We start from the raw sequence: 18,124 nt of genomic DNA, 5'->3' as shown, positions 1-18,124 counted from the left end.
TGGATTAGGGAGACTACAGAGCTGATCCAGTTCCTATGTTCAAACCAATGGCTATTTACAGTCAAGCCCTATTTAGTTATTTCAACTAATTCAGCTTCATTTGGCTCTTCTGGAGTTTTTAATGGTCTTAATCCGATTAAACCCCATAGAGGTCATGCTGCGGGGCAGCACGGGGGAGCGGGTGGGTGGAAGGGGCAGACGTGTGGGGAGGTACAAGGAGTTTTAGCTCTACAGGGCAGCGTTGGGGATGGAGGCAGCAGCGCTATGGGAGGGCATTTGCTAGAACTGGGGCAGCCTGGGGGACGGGAGGGGGGGCATTTGACATGAGGCTGGAGGGAGGCAGCCGCTGGGGAAGTTTGGGGGCTGGAAGAGATGGGTGACCCTACTGGGCCGGGGTGAGATCAGCAGGGGGCAGAGAGGCCTTGTGGGGCTGCCGGAGGGCAGAGCGGGCCAGCTCTGAGGGGGCACCTCGCGGGCAGAAAGGGGCTGTTACTAGTTGACTGACAGAGGCGGCGTGAGACTTCCCAGGCTGCAGGCAACCAGTGCTTACCCACCATGCCCCGCGGTTCGGAGAGCGAGGGGGAAAGAGCGGCCCTTTCCCGCGAATTCAGTTCAAAGGAGGGGGAGGGGGAAAGCACCGAGCGGCGAAGCGCACCGACCAACCAAACTCTTCCAGAACCATCTCTGCGTCACGCAGGGGCGGGACTACCGTTGGCCAATCCGTCGGTGCGGCGCCATCCTCGGAGCGAATGGGCATGCGAGGGAGGCGGGCGGAGTGTCGGCGTCGGGTTCGGCTGGTCGCCCGTAGGGCTGAGGAGAACGGAGCGGAGGAGACTTAGAGGAGTTGGAGCTCGGTGCTTCCCCTCCCCCGTCCTTACCCCGCCCGCCCCAGCCGCCCCCCTCCCTCCTCGCTCGGTCTCCGGTCCGCCGGTGCCCGCTCTGGGGTGAGGCCCATGGCTCCTCAGAAGCACGGTGGAGGCGCGGGGCCCAGCTCGGGCTCCGCTGGCGGTGCCGCCGGTGGAGGCGGCGGCGGCGGAGGAGGAGGCGGCGGCGGGGGGTTCGGGGGCTCCGCGGCTGCCGCGGCTCCGGGCGGTAAATCCGGTGGCGTTCCCGGAGGCGGCGGCGGCGGAGGAAGCGGTTACTCGGGGGGCTCCTCGGCCTCCTCGGCTGCTGCTGCGGCGGCTGCAGCGCTGCCCCCTGTGAAGAAGCCGAAGATGGAGCAGATCCAGGCCGACCACGAGCTCTTCCTGCAGGCCTTCGAGAGTGAGCACCGGGAGCGGCCGCAGGAAGGGAGAGGGAGGGGCTGGGGGAAGGGGAGGCTCTGGGGGTTCGCACAGGCGAGAACGGGGCGCAGGGAGGCGGGTAAAGGGGGATGTCGGGGGGAAGGAAACGAGATCACGCCGTGGGGTAGGGCGTGGGGCGGGAGGTGAGCTCGGGGCCGGACTTCCCGGAGGGAGGAAGGTCTGGGGGCTAGAGAGGTTCGTCGCATGGAGCGGAAGCGGAGATCGGGGGTGGCTGGGGTGCGGGTAAGCCCGAAGTGGCAGGCGCTTCGTTCAGATTCGGGGCCCCTTTCGGGGGACGGCGCATTTGTGCCCGTCCTCTACTGAAGCGCTTTCCTGGCGTTGCCTTTGGCCTCTGGGAAATGGTTGAAATGGGAAGATTTCAAAGGTGATTTTATGTTCCCTCTTACCCAGCCCGAGGACGCTTCTTGGGCGGGAGGGAGGGGGTATTTGCGCCCCTTCGGTTATTTCTCCTTTTTGGTGATTTTTGCGTCTCAGGCTGTTAAGGAAAGACTGTGAGCCTCAGTTAACTTAATTTTGCTCTTCTGTGCAAAACCGAATTTTACTGGGTTATTTTAAGTTTGAAATTTAAGTCGCTGCCCTCCCTCTCTCAGGGCCCCCCCCCCCCTCCGCCGGTGGTTCCAGGTAGGCAGAGAGTCACTTTGGATGCAGGATACAGTTCCTCACAGAAGCTTGGTCCGAATACCCAGGATAATAATTAACTTTTACATTGTGTCCTAGTATCCCAAGCCCTGCAGTCTACATGGTTTGAAGGAAAATTAAAATATTAAATCCAGAGATGGTTTTGGGATGAACTTGTCACCACTGCAGTTATTTGTAATACATAGTAGTTAGCATTTTAATGTTTTTTGTGGGGAGTCTTGAGATCATTGACTAAAAATTCTTTACAACTGCTAATTAACCCAATCAGTGAAGATGGAGGGAATGTAAATACTGCATTAGGTCAAGTGATGTAGGGAGGATTAAGTGACTTGCTCAGGATCACAAGTGATCCATGGCAGGACTCAGAATATAACCCAGAATACTTGAGCCTAGTCCCTGCTCTAACTACTTGAGAAGATGGCTTTAAATTTGGGCATGTAATGAGTAGAAATAAGTAGTATTGTATAAGGTATACTAGAATGTCTACTTGTGAATTCAGTTTTATAGCACTAATGTGAAAATGATACAGTAAAGAAATACTATTATTATTAGGATTTATGTATAATCTAGCAGTTGTGTCTGTCATGAACACTTGTGTGGATTTTCTTTTTGAAGGTAATCTAATTGAGGAGGATAACTTATTTTTCATTTTGACTTGACAGTATGATAGGATTGTGGAATATATGTGGTTTAATAGGTATTCTTGGGAAAGTGTCTAATAAAGTATTGCTATAATGTGTGTGTTTTCACTCCTCACTCATTCCTCTAGGAAGTCAGAGTTTAAATTCAAGAAGTCATAGTCTGTTTTTAAATGAAATATTAAATCTTTGAGACAGCACTTGGTTTTCTTGTGTCTTTCTGCGTGGTAGTTATTTTTTACTTTTGGATTGCTAAGGTGTTAAAGATTCTCTTAAAGGAATGAAGACCATAAAACATTTTTATTTTCTATGATATATCCGTAAACTTTTTCCTTCTGTTCTGTTTTTTAACTTGGTCCTAAGCATAGTAAAACCTTTATTTTTATCACTGTTTATAATTAACACAAAGTGAAATCTTTCAGTTTCTCAGTTGGGCTGTGCAGAATTCAGGACTGAGATTACTTAAGGTTTTATGTGGAACTGATTTTTAAAATAAAGTACTTATAAGTAAAACTGAATTACATTTGTGAAAATAAATGACCAGAATACTTTCTGTAGTGCACCGTCCTTCTTGTTCATTTGCTATTTTCAAAATTCATTAAATCACAATATAATTGCCAGTCACTAGAACAAATTAGGTGGGTCAGGAATATAAAAATAAGCAGCTAAATCTTATATTAAAATATAGAGATGGCCGGCTCCCTTACTTTTAAAAATAATCTTGTGGGGGACAGAGTGGGAAATACGAGTTGTATAGGAATTTTCCGGTCATTTCACGCACTCCAGTTTGCTCCGTATTTCCCCATTTGTGTTAAACTGAAATTAGAATATTCACCAATTTAAGTGGCTTATACCTGTTTATCTTAAACTGATTCTTAATTGACTTAACCTAAACTGAAAGAAGAGTTCTTTGTGTAGCCTCTTGAGTTGGTTTAAAATGACACCTGTAGTTTGACCAGTGTATCTTCTCATGTAGATAAGGCTTAGTTTCTTGACTGGTGGCTACCAGTCATTATATCAAAAAAGTTAGTATCCAGCATGATTATAGAGTAATAGACCATAGACCCACTGTCACCAATCAGTGCTAAGTTATGGTAAAGACAACTTGCTGTTGAAATGGTGGTTAATTTACTAAAGTTAACATTTTCCCATCCTGTGAGCTTTCTGACATTTCTGTCCTGGCCTAAAACCATTTATATCAAGCATTTTTGTACATGTGTAAGTTTGATAGGTCATTATGATTGCCACTCTGCATTAAGACACTCTTTTGGCATGTAATTATTCACAAGTGATGTCTTCGTACTTCACAGCAAAGTAAAACAATCTCAAGTTGTCTGATACATTAATAGCAGACTAAGCTATATATCAGACATTATAGATTGGGCAGGGAGAAAACTTGCTTAGTGTTAAAGAATGCTTTGGGATTACTTTAATAATTAGCAGTTTTCTGCCTTTGCTCACCTTCTAAAGGCTCTAAGGTGTAACAGGGGCTACATCTTTTCATGAAAAATCAAAGGTAGATCAGAGTTCCAATAGTTGATATATGCTATAGTGTAGTAGAGTGAATAAAATGTTGATCATGTTACAGATAACAAGTGGATACTTAAACTCCTGTTAATCTGAATTATGATTTATACATCCCAGTTGTCACATAGGTTTCACTTAATGTATATTTAACTTTAACAGCACCTACTAAAAACTATTTAGAATTGTCTGTATATTTGCTTGTAAGCTTAATTTTTTTTGTGGGGTATAAGATGCACCAGATAATGTCTATTTCTTTCCTATAGAACCAACACAGATATATAGATTTCTACGTACCCGGAATCTCATAGCAGTAAGTAATTGTTGATCTTAGTCTATTTCTTCACTTTGAATTTGTAGGAATCTCCAACTTAAGCATTTTAATTATTTTTCCATTTCTTTGCAGCCAATATTTTTGCACAGAACTCTCACGTACATGTCCCACAGAAACTCCCGAACAAATATCAAAAGGTAATTTTATTCTGTTTGGAAGCTATTCCTAATATTTGAATGTTAACTGATTATTCTCTCCCATTGCTCCATTTCTATTTTGCACTGTAAATCGGTCTTTTCAGATGTAGTGTGAGGCATTAGGCATTCTTGAAGTTGTTATAAGATTCACACCAACTCAGTTTTGAAATAGTTTGCAAGGGAAAAGTGCATGTTTATAAACTGAATTGTTTTTGTAATGATGAACCTCATCCTGCCAACAGTTCAGCACATGCTTAACTTTATGCATGGGAATATTCCCATTGTCTTCATTAGGAATACTTAAATATGCAAGTTAAGCATGTGCAGGATCTGGGCCTAAATTCTCAATAAAGTTGTTGGCAGTAACCTTTGACAAGAGATAGATGGGTGAAGGCCCAATTTCCAAGGTTCTAAAACCAATTATTCTTTATTACTTGAATCTTATCTAAGTTCTGACTTAGATAATCAATGTATATTTTTCTAAAGAACACTGCCAGGTTAGCTAAATGAGCATGTTGGGAATTCTGCTTAAGCTGCTTATGTAGGAAACTAAATCAGCGTTACTTTTCTGTAATTGTTTTGAAAGCCATTTAGTGCAACAGTCAGTTAAAATTAATGCTCTAGCTTTATTTTTAAGATTCTTTTTAAATATAAAGGCTTTAGAACCATATCTTTTCTTTGAAATGGTTACATTGAGTTGCATATGATTCAATACAGGGTTTCTGTTTTTAACATATGGCAAACTAATAGCTCCTCTTGGTAAAGGATATCTGCAGTTCTATAGTTGAAGACTGAAGTCCTTAGAGTTCTCTGGATGAAAGGCACAAAATGTTTGGTGGTTATAATTATTTCCTTAGTCAAACAGCAAATCATTCACTATTCTATTGATAGTTAGCAGCCAAAAATTTTACTGGTTAATCCATTAAGATATTATAATAAGTTTGAATTGCTTGAAAAAAGTATTAGTGTGGAATGGAACATTAGTAATGGTGGGTATTTAAAGAATAGTTATAAAACATAAGAATGGCCATACTGGGTCAGACCAAAGGTCCATCTAGGCCACTATCCAGTCTTCCGACAGCGGCCAATGCCAGGTGCCCCAGAGGGAATGAACAGAACAGGTAATCATCAAGTGATCCATCCCCTGTTGCCCATTCCCACCTTCTGGCAAACAGAGGCTAGGGACACCATCCCTGTCCATCCTGGTTAATAGCCATTGATGGGCTTATCCTCCATGAACTTATCTAGTTTTTTTTTGAACCCTGTTATAGTCTTGGCTTTCACAACATCCTCTGGCAAGGAGTTCCACAGGTTGACTGTGCATTGTGTGAAAAAAATACTTCCTTTTGTTTGTTTTAAACCCACTGCCTATTAATTTCATTTGTTGACCCCTAGCTCTTGTGTTATGAGGAGTAAATAACACTTCCTTATTTACTTTCTCCACACCATGCATGATTTTATAGATCTCTGTCATATCCCCCCTTAGTCATCTCTTTTCCAAGCTGAAAAGTCTGAGTCTTATTAATCTCTCCTCATATGGAAGCCATTCCATACCGCTAATACTGTTTGTTGTCCTTTTCTGAACCTTTTCCAATTCCAGTATATCTTTTTGAGATGGGACGACCCCATCTGCATGCGGTATTCCAAATGTGGGTGTACAATGGATTTATATAGAGGCAATATGATACTTTCTGTCTTACTATGTATCCCTTCATGATTCCTAACATTGTTCGCTTTTTTAACTGCTGCTTCACATTGAGTGGATGTTGTGTAGGCAGTAAATAAAATTGGCAACCAATGAGGACAGACTTGTATTTGATCCAACAAAAAATATAAAGTGCAAATTCTGTGAGTAGGCTGTATTCCACATTCTCTTATTTTGTTTTAGTTAATAATCAGCATTTAATGTAATTTCCTTGCCCTTGAGGATTGTAGGGGTCATTTCCACTTATTGCCAGTGAATGGAAGATAGTTTTTTTTTTTTTTTTTTTTTTTTTAAAAATCTGTACCTACAACCTGTTCTTCCTTCTTAAAAGGAAATTATTGACTCCCAATAGGGGATGAGCTGAAAGCATGTTCTGACTTCCTGTCATGAGTTAACTTGCAGCTACTTTTTAAAAAATTTCTCATTAAAGTTACTACAATGGTTTGGATAGTTTATCTTGACTCTCCCCCTTAATTGTTTGAATTGGCACAAAGCCAGACTTAAGAAATGATGTTCACTGTTTCTTCAGACTGCTTTGGACCTAGGGGGCTAGCTCATAGTTTCAAACTGCCATTCTCCTTTTCCAGCAAGTTCTCCAATGGCTATTCAAGCAACCTGTCCTGTACCAAAGACTGCCATGTCTCAGCCTAAATCGTATCGGTATCTAGTGGATATATCAAGCAAACTATACCATATGCAAGAACAGATTTGTGTTGTGAAAATTATCACGTGTTTTCATTCTGGATAGTTAAAATGTCTCCCCTCCATTACCTGAAACTTGTTTGGTTTTTTTCAGATGCCTCTTGTTTGTTGCCAAGCAACCACAAGTGATGTTTTGCATGTACATTAAGCATTATTTGCTGCTGTCTTCCATAAAGGAAATTTCTCTTTCCTCAGCTGGATAAGTAATGCCCAGATTCTCTATTTGAAAAAATATTTCTTTACTAACCTTAATTAATGGGTAAACTATACCATCTTTTCAAATCTAGAAATCTACTTTGATAGCTGTTGTTTCCATATGTAGTGAATATGTTAGTGGCCATTTCATTTATAATAACTAAAAGTTCAGGTTTTCTGAAAGTAATCTGCTCTATTGAAATCAAGTCAGTAATTAGATGTAGGAAAAATGGAGAAGCAAAGCTGTTTAATACTCTTTACTTTGTAAAGAAAACAAATGTAATACAACAGTTGAAGTAGATTTACACAGTATTTCTGAATATTCAAGGGAAATGTTTTTTCAGCTAAACTGCTAAATCCACAAATGCATTTCCCCCCAAATCTTGCTGATGGGTCTCTTGTTAGACCTGATCTAAACTTAAACTTTTGCCAGCACAGCAGTGTGTGTCAGGAGTGGTGACTTTTTTTCCCCTTTCCTGACCAACATAGCTGTGCTGGCAAAAGCCCTCGTGTACATGCACTTTATATTAGCAAAAAAGTCCTTTTGCCAGTATAGCTTACTCCATTCAAAGAACTGGTTTAAAAGAACTCTTTTGCTGGTATAAATGGCATCTCCAGTGCGAGAATTGCTGGTATACCTCTGCCAGTATGTCTGTACTGGCAAACATGTAGGCCAGACCCTAATTGCCACTGTTTATTCAACAGGAATCTGTACAACCAATTAAGCTCTTACTAAGAGCTTTATGTACTACCTACTCAGTACATCAGACACTGATTACAGGGAGCAAGAAGCTTGAAAGGATTTTTTTTATGAATGGGGGAGTGGAAAATCTCATTGACTGAGGCTTCTATGTGGGGAATTTGTACACAGCTTGAGCATGATGAAAATTTTAGTGGATTCATTAGTTCTTGAGAAATGGTACTTACGGAAAAGCTATCTCATGACCCATTTCTTTTAGCTATTATAAGTCACAATGCATATATAGTAAATACTTAATTTTCTCAAGTGATTTTTTTTTAATGCATAGCAATTTTTTTATTTAAAAAGCCTATTAATTGCTCTGGGTATTTACAATAATATATAATTGTTATCAATATAAAGCAACATCTGCAACTGTATATGATATATTTACATACCACAGTAATAATCATCTCCACTCTCAATATCCCTGGTCTCTCAAAATATCTCAAAAAATGCCGGACAAATTGTAACTAAATCACTTACACTGTAGGTTATTCAGGAGGAGAGAAACTCATGTCAGAAATGAAGTTTTCAGTAAAGCTTTGCTTTGATATAATTTTGCATTTTATTTTGTTGTTTTTAATCTTTTTTGAACTGTAACATTTTCATCCTAGTCTTATTACAGTGTCAGATACAAATTTTTATTCTGTGCATGTAATCCAAAAAAAAATATTTTGGTGGGTTTTTTGACAGAACTGGCTTTCCCTGTTTCCCCAGGCAGTAGTTTAGACAGTGAGCATGAATTTTTCTAGTTTTCAGACTATTTTCAAGTTTGTGGTGAGTGTTAAAAATTTTGCCTTTGAAAAAAATGAACCCAAAAAGTCGTACTGTTGTTGCATATCTATATATTGAGGATAAATTGGTATTTCATTAAATACGTATTTTGTGATGATGTATTTAGTGCAGAAGGGTGACCAAGTTGGTAAGATAAGTGGACTAAGTCGGTTTTGGTTAGCAATTCTTATTGTGAAAATGTTAATATTAAAGATGTTTGGAGAAACTTGTGCTTTAATATTGAGGCACCCTACTATTTTGATTCTTATTACCTTGTTAAGTGTGTGCTGCTTGACTGGGGGGAGACACTTAAGTTACTGTATTGCAAGCATCAGTAAATGGTGGTACACTGAAAATCTTGCATATTATGACACAATCATTGCAATGGCAATGTGACATATTTTAGTCTTCAAATATTTCAGCTGTGATTATCATGTTATGTAATGTCCAACATAGACACAAATCTAGTTCATCTCTTCTCTCACTTTCCTTTTATGAAAGTCTCCCATGACTCTAATCATTGTCTTTGTCTATCTCTGGACCTCTTCTGTTTTTTGCCATCTCTTTGACAGGGTGACCAGAACAGTACTTAAAGTGAAGTTATATCATCGATATTATAGCAATATATGCATATGGCATATTTCAAAGTTATATTCTACCGCATTTTTTAAGCATCGTGATGTTTTGTTTTTTGCCTATCTCTGTATTGAGTAGATACTTTTTTCCTGAGTTCTATGGCTTAAAATCTAACAATGTGTTGAGTTCAGATAATTTTAAATATGCAGTACATTGCATTTGTCAACATTGGATTTCATTTATCGTATTGCCCCTTCACCAGCTTTGTTGCGTCCCTCAGAATTACCAGTGTTTTCTCTTGCGTTGACTAATGTACTTTTGTCATATGCAGATGTTGCTACTTCAGTCTTTCAGTTTTTCCCCATCTTTAATAAATATGTTAAACATCAGTCCTAGTACAGCTCCTGGGGCATCTCATTATTAACCTTCTGATGACTTGAAAATTGATCATTTATTCCTTCCCTTTCACTTAGCCATTTCCTAACCAATGACAAAACTTTGTTCTTGAGCCATGATTGCTAAGGCTTTGTCTAGGCTGAGGAATAGCCCTCATTCAGCAATTGGTATTGGCTTGTACCAGTGTAGACAATGGCATGTCAAGGTTTTCACTGCTTGAAATCTCAATTACAAGTAGGGGTAAACCTTGATTGTACGCAAACCCTGCATGCCCTTGTCCACATTTGGGTTAGTAATGGTGCTGCTTTACTGATTGCCAAACAGGGACTATTTCCAACTGTAGTCAAGGCCTTAGTTTTCTTAATAGATTCTGTCAAAGGCTTCTTGGAAGTTGAAATAAATTTATTGATTCTCCTTATCCAGTATTTTGTTGATATGCTAAGAGTTCTAGTACACTGGAGAGAGATAATTTTCATTTACGGTAGTTATGCTAGTAGGTCCTTATATTCATCTAGGTGTTTAATAATTTAATTTTTTTTTATTACTGCTCTGTCTGGTATGATGTAAGGCTCACTGGATTGTAATTCCAGATAATCCCTAGGACTATTCTAAAGATTCTCCAGAATAGTAGCTGATTTTAATTATTACAAGTTAAGGTATGCTTAAGTAACACACATGCCAAATCTGATTACTGTTAATTTCTTCACTGTTGGTTTCAGGGTTGTGGGTTTTGTTTTTTTTAATTAATTCCTCTTTTAAAAAAAAACAAAAAAAAACCCCTTTCTTCCCCCAAAGCTTAATATATCCGTGCTAGTTTTGGTAATCCCTCACCTGAGAATGTGGTGACTATTATTTAGTAAGTATAGTTGAAGCACTGTTGAAAAAAGTTGCTTTTGTTACTGAGCCTCAGTTTGAGTGGAATATCTCCTATTCCATGGTCTAGAATTAATTATTTCAAAAAAATAGTGGTTTGCTTTTCTACCCAGTGTCAGCAGCATACGAGAGAGTCAGTTTGTATGTGGAGAGTTGCATGACCTATATTATCACTTTTTTGTGGGTTTGCTAGTAACGTGAATCTATTTTTAGCTAAACAATCACTCAAATAAGAGAGCAGTTTAACATAAATCAAAGCATGAGCCGCTGAAATTTTTTACAAGCTGGAACTTCATATAAAGTTTTAAATAGCTTTATTTTTGGCAGTATTTTAATAAATATGACACTGCCAGTGTAGAGCTCCTTAATAAATTAAATTTTTAAATGTTTCAGAAAGGCAAGTGGAGAAAGAAAGGAAGTAAGAGATGAGAAATTTGCAGTGGAGTAGGATAAACAACTACTCTACAGTTAATAAAAGTTGTATATTGAGATTATAGTATTAAACTATACTTGCAAGTTATCAAAATAAAAATTATGGACATGAAGGCAACTTTCAGGGAGTTCATACACTTGTTCGTATCGTAAATATTGCATTGGTCCAGTTGTTGTTACATTTTGAAATGGCAGGCTTTTATTTTTTAAATGCTATTTGAATGTCAGTAAGACTTGAATAAATTAGTTACAGTTCAGTTAAGAATCAAAGTAATAGTTTGATAAGCTGCCAAGTCACACTTACCTTTTAATTAATGTTTTGGTCTCCCTTCTTCATATTAGGTTTTAAATAAACAAACATCTGAATTAATATTGGTGACTTTTAGTCAGTGAAATGTCAGCAAAACAAGACTACCAGTAATACAAGTATTGCCTTTTCTAAATCTAAATGTGGAAAATCTTGCTGGTGTATTGGTGTAACCTATAGCATTGAAGGGAATATTTTTTGTGACTTTGAAGATGAGGATTCAATCAGTTTACACACCAATCTTTTTTATAAAGGCATCTCTATTGTGCATTAGTTTAGAGCTAGAAAGTGCTCATTTAACTGCTTTAAAATGACTTTCTGGTTTTATACCCCATCTCTTGTTGCTTAGGCCTTATTTATGTTTTGCCATAAATATCCCACTGTTGATAACCATTAGGTAAGCTGCTTTGGTGGTAGCAATGGAAGGGCAGGAGTGCAGCCATACCAATAAGATCTACTTGGAGCTTTAACTATTGTGCCATGTAGACTTGTTCTGAACAGTTACACAACTTGGGAATTCATATGGTATCTGGGAGCCCTGTCTGGACTGTTGGTTCGACCATTTTTGTTGCTGGAGGAAACTTCTGGCAAAAAACCCCCAAACTTAGTGTAGACAAACCTTTCTTGTTCACTGCCTGTTGTATGGTAAGAGACCATGTACTGGGTAGAAAAACATTCCCTGTGGTCTGTGTTTTCTTCTCCATCTGTCTTGCTTAGACTAGGAAGAGAGATGCAAAGCGGGGCTGCACTTGCTGTTAGTGAGTGGATAAGTGCATTTATCCTGAGAGTCTGGTACTAGTCAATCTAAAGAACCTTGCTGGAATCCAGGATGGAACTTTAGTCTTCCTGAATTAAAGAGAATTGGAAGACTAATTCTGAAAAATTTTGAATAACCTCTGCCCAGAAATGTTGTTTACAGCTTAATGCCCATTGCTGAATGCTGTATCATATAAGATAGAAAGGATGAATAGGTCGATGTTAATACCTTACAGGGGAAAAAATGTAATGTGATTATTCCTTAAGATGTAAACTCATTTTCCTCTGAAAAATATTCCTATAACTGGTCTGTTAGTGAATGTCCCCTTTGTATTATGTTCAGAATTCACTTTGTTGAGGAAAGAAATAATCTTTCAAGAATTAAATATAAATAGACCTGCTTCTGCCACATAGTAACCACATTTCTAATCCTTGTATATGGTTAATTTGGGACAACCTGAGAGCAAATTTGTATGTTGATAGTTGGCATGGCAATCAGTGTAAGGAGGTTGATTTTTTTTCTAAACAATATTAAATGTCATCTTTAGTCAGACATATTTGTACCAAAGTTTGAGTGGACCCCCATCTAGCTGTCTTGCTGATATTGAAGAGTGTTTTAATATTAAATTGTGTTGCTCTACAAAATTCTATCCTTTTCATTTCTGATAGTTTAGTAATTAGTCCTGTGATTATGATACTGAGGTCCAGCTTTTCAAGCAGTTGTCTTTGACTTCTCGGGCCTCTTCTTAGGAGGGAGAAGTTAGAACAGCCGGTTAAACCAATATTTGAAGAAACTGATGTGTATACTGAAATTTGTTTAATATAATCAGAATTTTTATTTCAGTTAATATTGTACGTAAAGGAAATACCTCTAAAAATGAAAATTACCTACTATTCATGCATTTTATTTTTCCACAGGAAAACGTTCAAAGTAGATGACATGTTATCAAAAGTAGAGAAAATGAAGGGAGAGCAAGAGTCTCACAGGTATTACCTGCTCATATTTTTATCAATAAATCATGTATGGCTGTCAATGAGGGAACAGGATAAAAGGGAGTGATTATTACAGGGTGCAGTACCTGCCACATGAGTGTAGTGTAGCATCCAATTAATATTTGATGTGTATGCACTCTAATAGGTTGAGTACTTACAAAATATAAGAAATTGAGAGCATAAAAGACAAGGTTACAGAGGATCTGGCTTTCTGTGGGCTAGACTTTCCAGTATTTCTACTGTTTATATTTTAAGCACCTTAAGCTTCTTTAGCTTTTAAAAAATAAAAACAAATAAATTTACGCGTAACTGAGTTGCAATGTCAGCAGCTGATCCATGAAAATATGTTTAAGAAGTGGAGAAGATTTAGCAAGATTCTGACTGTAATATTCTCATTTTTCATGTGATTAGTTTTTGCGCTGCTTGCTGCTTTCACAGGTTCCTTTATTCCTGGTCTTTATGAAAAGAAATTTTTCATTGAATGAATTTAACAACTTTTTAAATGTTGAAGTGCCTGTATTTTAGAACTCTGTAATTTACTTTTACAGTGCTCTTAATAAAAGAAAATTAATTTCTAGGACTGTCAAAAAAAAGTGATCAAAAAAATTAATCGCGCAATCAAACAATAATAGAATGCCATTTATTTAAATATTTGTGGATCTTTTATACATTTTCAAATATATTGATTTCAGTTACAATACAGAATACAAAGGGCACAGTGGTCACTTTATATTTATTTTTGCTTACAAATATTTGCACTGTAAAAAACAAAGATAGTATTTTTCAAATCCCCCCATTGCAAGTACTGTAGTGTATTGTCTTTATCATGAAAGTTGAATTTACAAATGTAGAATTATATAAAAAACAAAACAAAAAACCAAACTTGAATTCAAAAATTAAAACAATGTAAAACTTTAGAGCCTACAGGTCCACTCAGTCCTAGTGCTTGTTCAGCCAATTGCTCAGACAAACAAGTTCGGTTACGTTTGCAGAAGATAATGCTCCCCGCATCTTGTTTACAATGTCACCTGAAAGTGAGAACAGGCTTTCACATGGCACTGTTGTAGCCACTGTCACAAGATATTTACCTGCCAAATGTGCTAAAGATTCATCTCCCTTCATGCTTCAACCACCATTCCAGAGGATGTGCATCCATGCTGATGACTGGTTCTGCTCACTAACAATCTAAAGCAGTACAGACTGATGCATGTTCATTTTCATCATCTGAGTCAGATGCCACCAGCAGAAGGTTGATTTTCTTTTTTGGTGGTGTGGATTCTGTAGTTTCTGCATCCGAGTGTTGCTCTTTTAAGACTTTTGAAAGCATGCTCCTCCACACCTTGTCCCCTCAGATTTTGGGAAGCACTTCAGATTCTTAAACCTTGGGTCGAGTGCTGTAGCTATCTTTAGAAATGTCACATTGGTACCTTCTTTACGTTTTGTCAAATTTTCAGTGAAAGTGTTTTTAAAATGAATAATATGTGCTGGGTCATCATCCGAGACTGCTATAACATGAAATATATGGCAGAATGTGAGTAAAACAGAGCAGGAGACCTACGATGCTCCCCCAAAAAGTTCAGTCACAATTTTAATAACGCATTATTTTTTTAATGAGCATCATGAGCATGGAAGCATGTCCTCTGGAATGGTGGCTGAAGCATGAAGGGATATATGAAAGCTCAGCATATCTGGCGCGTAAAGACCTTGCAATGCCGGTTACAAAAGTGCCATGCGAATGCCTGTTCTCACTTTCAGGTCACATTGTAAATAATAAGCAGGCAGTGTTATGTCCCAAAAGTGTTAAATAAGCTTGTTGGTCTTCGTGATTGGCTGAACAGCGGATTACGCTGACGGGCCACATGTTGTCCACCACTGCTTTAGAGTATTAGCTTTATTTTGTTCCCATTTTGATCTTGTACAGCAGACATTTAAAATAGAGTAAGGTATGCATCTTCCTGTTCCAATATAAGTATTTGAGATGACAGCTCTTACTTGGCAAGGTCTCACATCATACTTGGAAAACTTTGAAATTCAACATAGCAAATCTAAAACTTGGAGTGACAAACTTCTGCTTACTTTGACATTGTGATGGTTGTAGAAAAACAGATATTCGGGTAACTAGTATGTTGTCTCCATAAACTTCAAACAGTTATTGACAGATTGGCCAACAGTGGGCCAAAGGTCTCTGAAACATAATTTTATTTTGGTTTTCTATATCCAATTAATAGCTTAATTGAGTTCCAAAGAAGTGTATCTGGACTGACTTTTTATAACAAATTACAGTGCAGATCAACTTTAAACAGCTCAGGTATAAAACATTGGAAACTTTAAGAAAATGAAAGTGTCTCTTAAATAACTAAAAATAGTTGCACATCCTATACCTATCTTGAGCAACTTACTGTAATTTTATAGTTATACTCCTGTTTTTATAAAGCTGCTTTCTGCTGTACTGAAAGACTCTCAAACTTGAGAGGGAGAGTGAAACTGATTGCTTGCAAAGAACTCTCAAATGCAAAAAGTAAACAATTTAAAAATATCTAATCTCTCAATTAGTGTTTTGTGACAGTAGCTGATACAAGAAATCACACTTCTCTGAAAGTAAGTTGATATCTGTCCCAGTAACTGTCAGCATTTTGGAATGTGCACAATATATATTTCACTTGAATTTGACTTATAGGTGAAGTGAAAATAAAAATCCCCAAATCAGTAATTTATGCAGACTTGCATTTTAATATAGTTTTTTCTATTTACTTTCCAGTACCAGATTGGAAGGGTTGGGTTTCCTTTCAGCTGTTAATATTGCACACACCCAACATAGGCAATGAACACTACTCCTTGCGCTAAGTATTTGATGCCTCAGTAATTACAATTGCACTTAATAGTTTCAGTTGCAGACCCCTAAAGATTTTGCTTTTTGGTTCCAGCAGTATTCTGAGATGGGTGACATTGTGACCATTTTGTACTATTAAGCATTTGGTGCACTATGCTCTAATGAATAAGATTTGTAATAGAGGCTTAACAGTTTTATTTGATGGATATCATAAGTACAGAAAATTTCGCCATATTCTATCAATACAAAAATATTAAATCTGTATTTATAGAGCAAATGAATAACATATAAGCAGTTGGTAGAAACTATGATGGGAAGAGATTAAAGCATACATTGTACTTCTGAGGTTTTAGGTGCAATTCCAGTTAATGAATTTCTTCCCTATCCTAAATTAGACATTGAGCTACTGTAGTATTTTAGGAAGGAATATGGTTGAATTTCATTAACCCTGTTTATGAACGTCCACAGTAATTCTTTTGCTATGGGATATGGTATATCCTGATGAGCAGGTCACATTTAGTTCTTCATGCTGGCTTTATATTCTCCTTTAGTGCAAAACTATTGATGATCAGCTAAAACATTTCTCTAGGTTGTGTTTAATGGTTTATGAAATTTTATGCGTTCTATAAATTATGGAACAGAGCCAGACAATGGAAAGATTGTAATATTCTTGACTAACCAGAACATTAGAGAAGCTTTTTCACAAACTGAGAATCATTCAGGTGTGCTTTTGCACTCTTCTTTATAGGCCTCTGAGGGAAAGTATGCTTTGCAAAGTTTTACAAAATATTAGCTGAAAATTGGTTATGAAGCACATGTGCTACATTGAAATCAGCTTATTTTGGGAATTGTGTAAATCAGTAACTAAACACTTAGCTTATTCACTAATCCAGTTAAATTGGTTTTGCTTACAATTGTGTATTGTATCAGTATTGCTTGCTTGAAATAAGCCAGATGGATCTCTGGTTTCCAAGGATTGTTCTGTAACCTTACTGAAGCAAAATATCCAAGTTTAAAATACATTTGTTTGTCCTAACACCAAAATGTTTTGCTTTGCTCCCTCTACTAAACTTTCAATTTTAAAAATATAAAATCAATTCTCATCTTTCCGATGATAATGCAGTCTGGCACTATAACATTCTTTCATTCTGATGTAATATACAAGTCAGTGCAAGCATTGTCTTGTAAATACTAAAGCAATTGGGGTACTTATTAAAACATCAGTAGTTTGAGGATTTCAGGAAATACTTGTCATGCACTGACAAAGCACCCCAAGAAAGTCTGTGTTCTAGGGTCGATTTTATTTTTTTAACTCAAAGCCATTTAAATCACCATTTTTAATCGTAATTTAAATCAAACAGGAAATCTTGATTTAAGTCTATTTTTAATTTTTTTTCCATTTTATTTTTAAACTATTTTTCTAAAGATATTAACAGTTTAAACATGTTGATTTACAATGAAATTTAGCCTCTACACTAAATATGGTGGTACTTTTTGCTAACCTGGAAGTCGCACTATATATATTTGAAATTATGTAGCATAACCTATATTAGATACTTGATTTTTGTTTTTATGTTAGAAAATGCTGAATGATGCGTTTTGTATTTACTAGTCTATTTTTTTAACTTGTGATTTCTCAAGCTATACTTGGATGGAAATTAGAATTTAAAATGCAAAACGCTAGCTTTTTAAATTAAAACTACTTCAAGTATACCAGGTGCATAAGAATAAAAATTTACCAAAATATGTTCTGCATTTAAAACTAAGGAAGTATTATCTGTAGTTAGTGAATTGAACTGAATGTTTCTGTGCACCATGTCCTTCAGTGTTTTAGGACAAGTAGATGTCATCTTCGTATACCTAGGTTTATTCATACATTGGAATAGGAAAAACAAGCTTTCCTGCTTTTTCAGCTTCCTGTCTGTTTTTAATTTGAATGAAATAGTCACAGAACTGAACTAGCTGAATAAACTGAAATGAAAAATATATTCTCTCCAACTGTAGAAGAGGCTGCTGCTGATTTTTTTTTAAATTTATTTTTATAAATCAGTTTTTATTTATCCTGCTGGCTTCATAAATAGTTCTAGAGCCTCACAGGCCATATTGGGGAGAAAAAAAACTGAGTGAAGTTATTCAAGATGCCCAATTGCCCCAAATTAAATGTTTTGAATGCTGCTGTGACTTATATGGGACACTATCTAATACAACAATATTTCATCAAATATTATCAATTCTATATGTAGAGGACTTAAGCACATTCAGATTTT

The 18,124-nt window shown here is 37.4% G+C and overlaps 1 protein-coding gene across 1 annotated transcript in view; it reads left to right on the top strand.

The window, feature by feature from the left end:
• The first annotated feature begins 757 nt into the window (after positions 1–757).
• Positions 758–18,124, top strand: part of SUZ12 (SUZ12 polycomb repressive complex 2 subunit) — a 50,137-nt gene continuing 32,770 nt past the window's right edge. Inside the window, exons 1-4 of the mRNA XM_073310755.1 lie at positions 758–1,263; positions 4,372–4,418; positions 4,512–4,576; positions 12,953–13,021. Coding sequence (XP_073166856.1) covers positions 954–1,263; positions 4,372–4,418; positions 4,512–4,576; positions 12,953–13,021 — 491 coding nt within the window. The 5' untranslated portion in view covers positions 758–953. The remainder of the gene's footprint in view (positions 1,264–4,371; positions 4,419–4,511; positions 4,577–12,952; positions 13,022–18,124) is intronic.

The sequence above is a fragment of the Lepidochelys kempii genome, chromosome 14, assembly GCF_965140265.1.
Source record: "Lepidochelys kempii isolate rLepKem1 chromosome 14, rLepKem1.hap2, whole genome shotgun sequence".
Taxonomy (NCBI): Eukaryota; Metazoa; Chordata; order Testudines; family Cheloniidae; genus Lepidochelys; species Lepidochelys kempii.
Note: the sequence above shows the minus strand (reverse complement) of the source record. Positions and strands in the feature narration are given on the sequence as shown.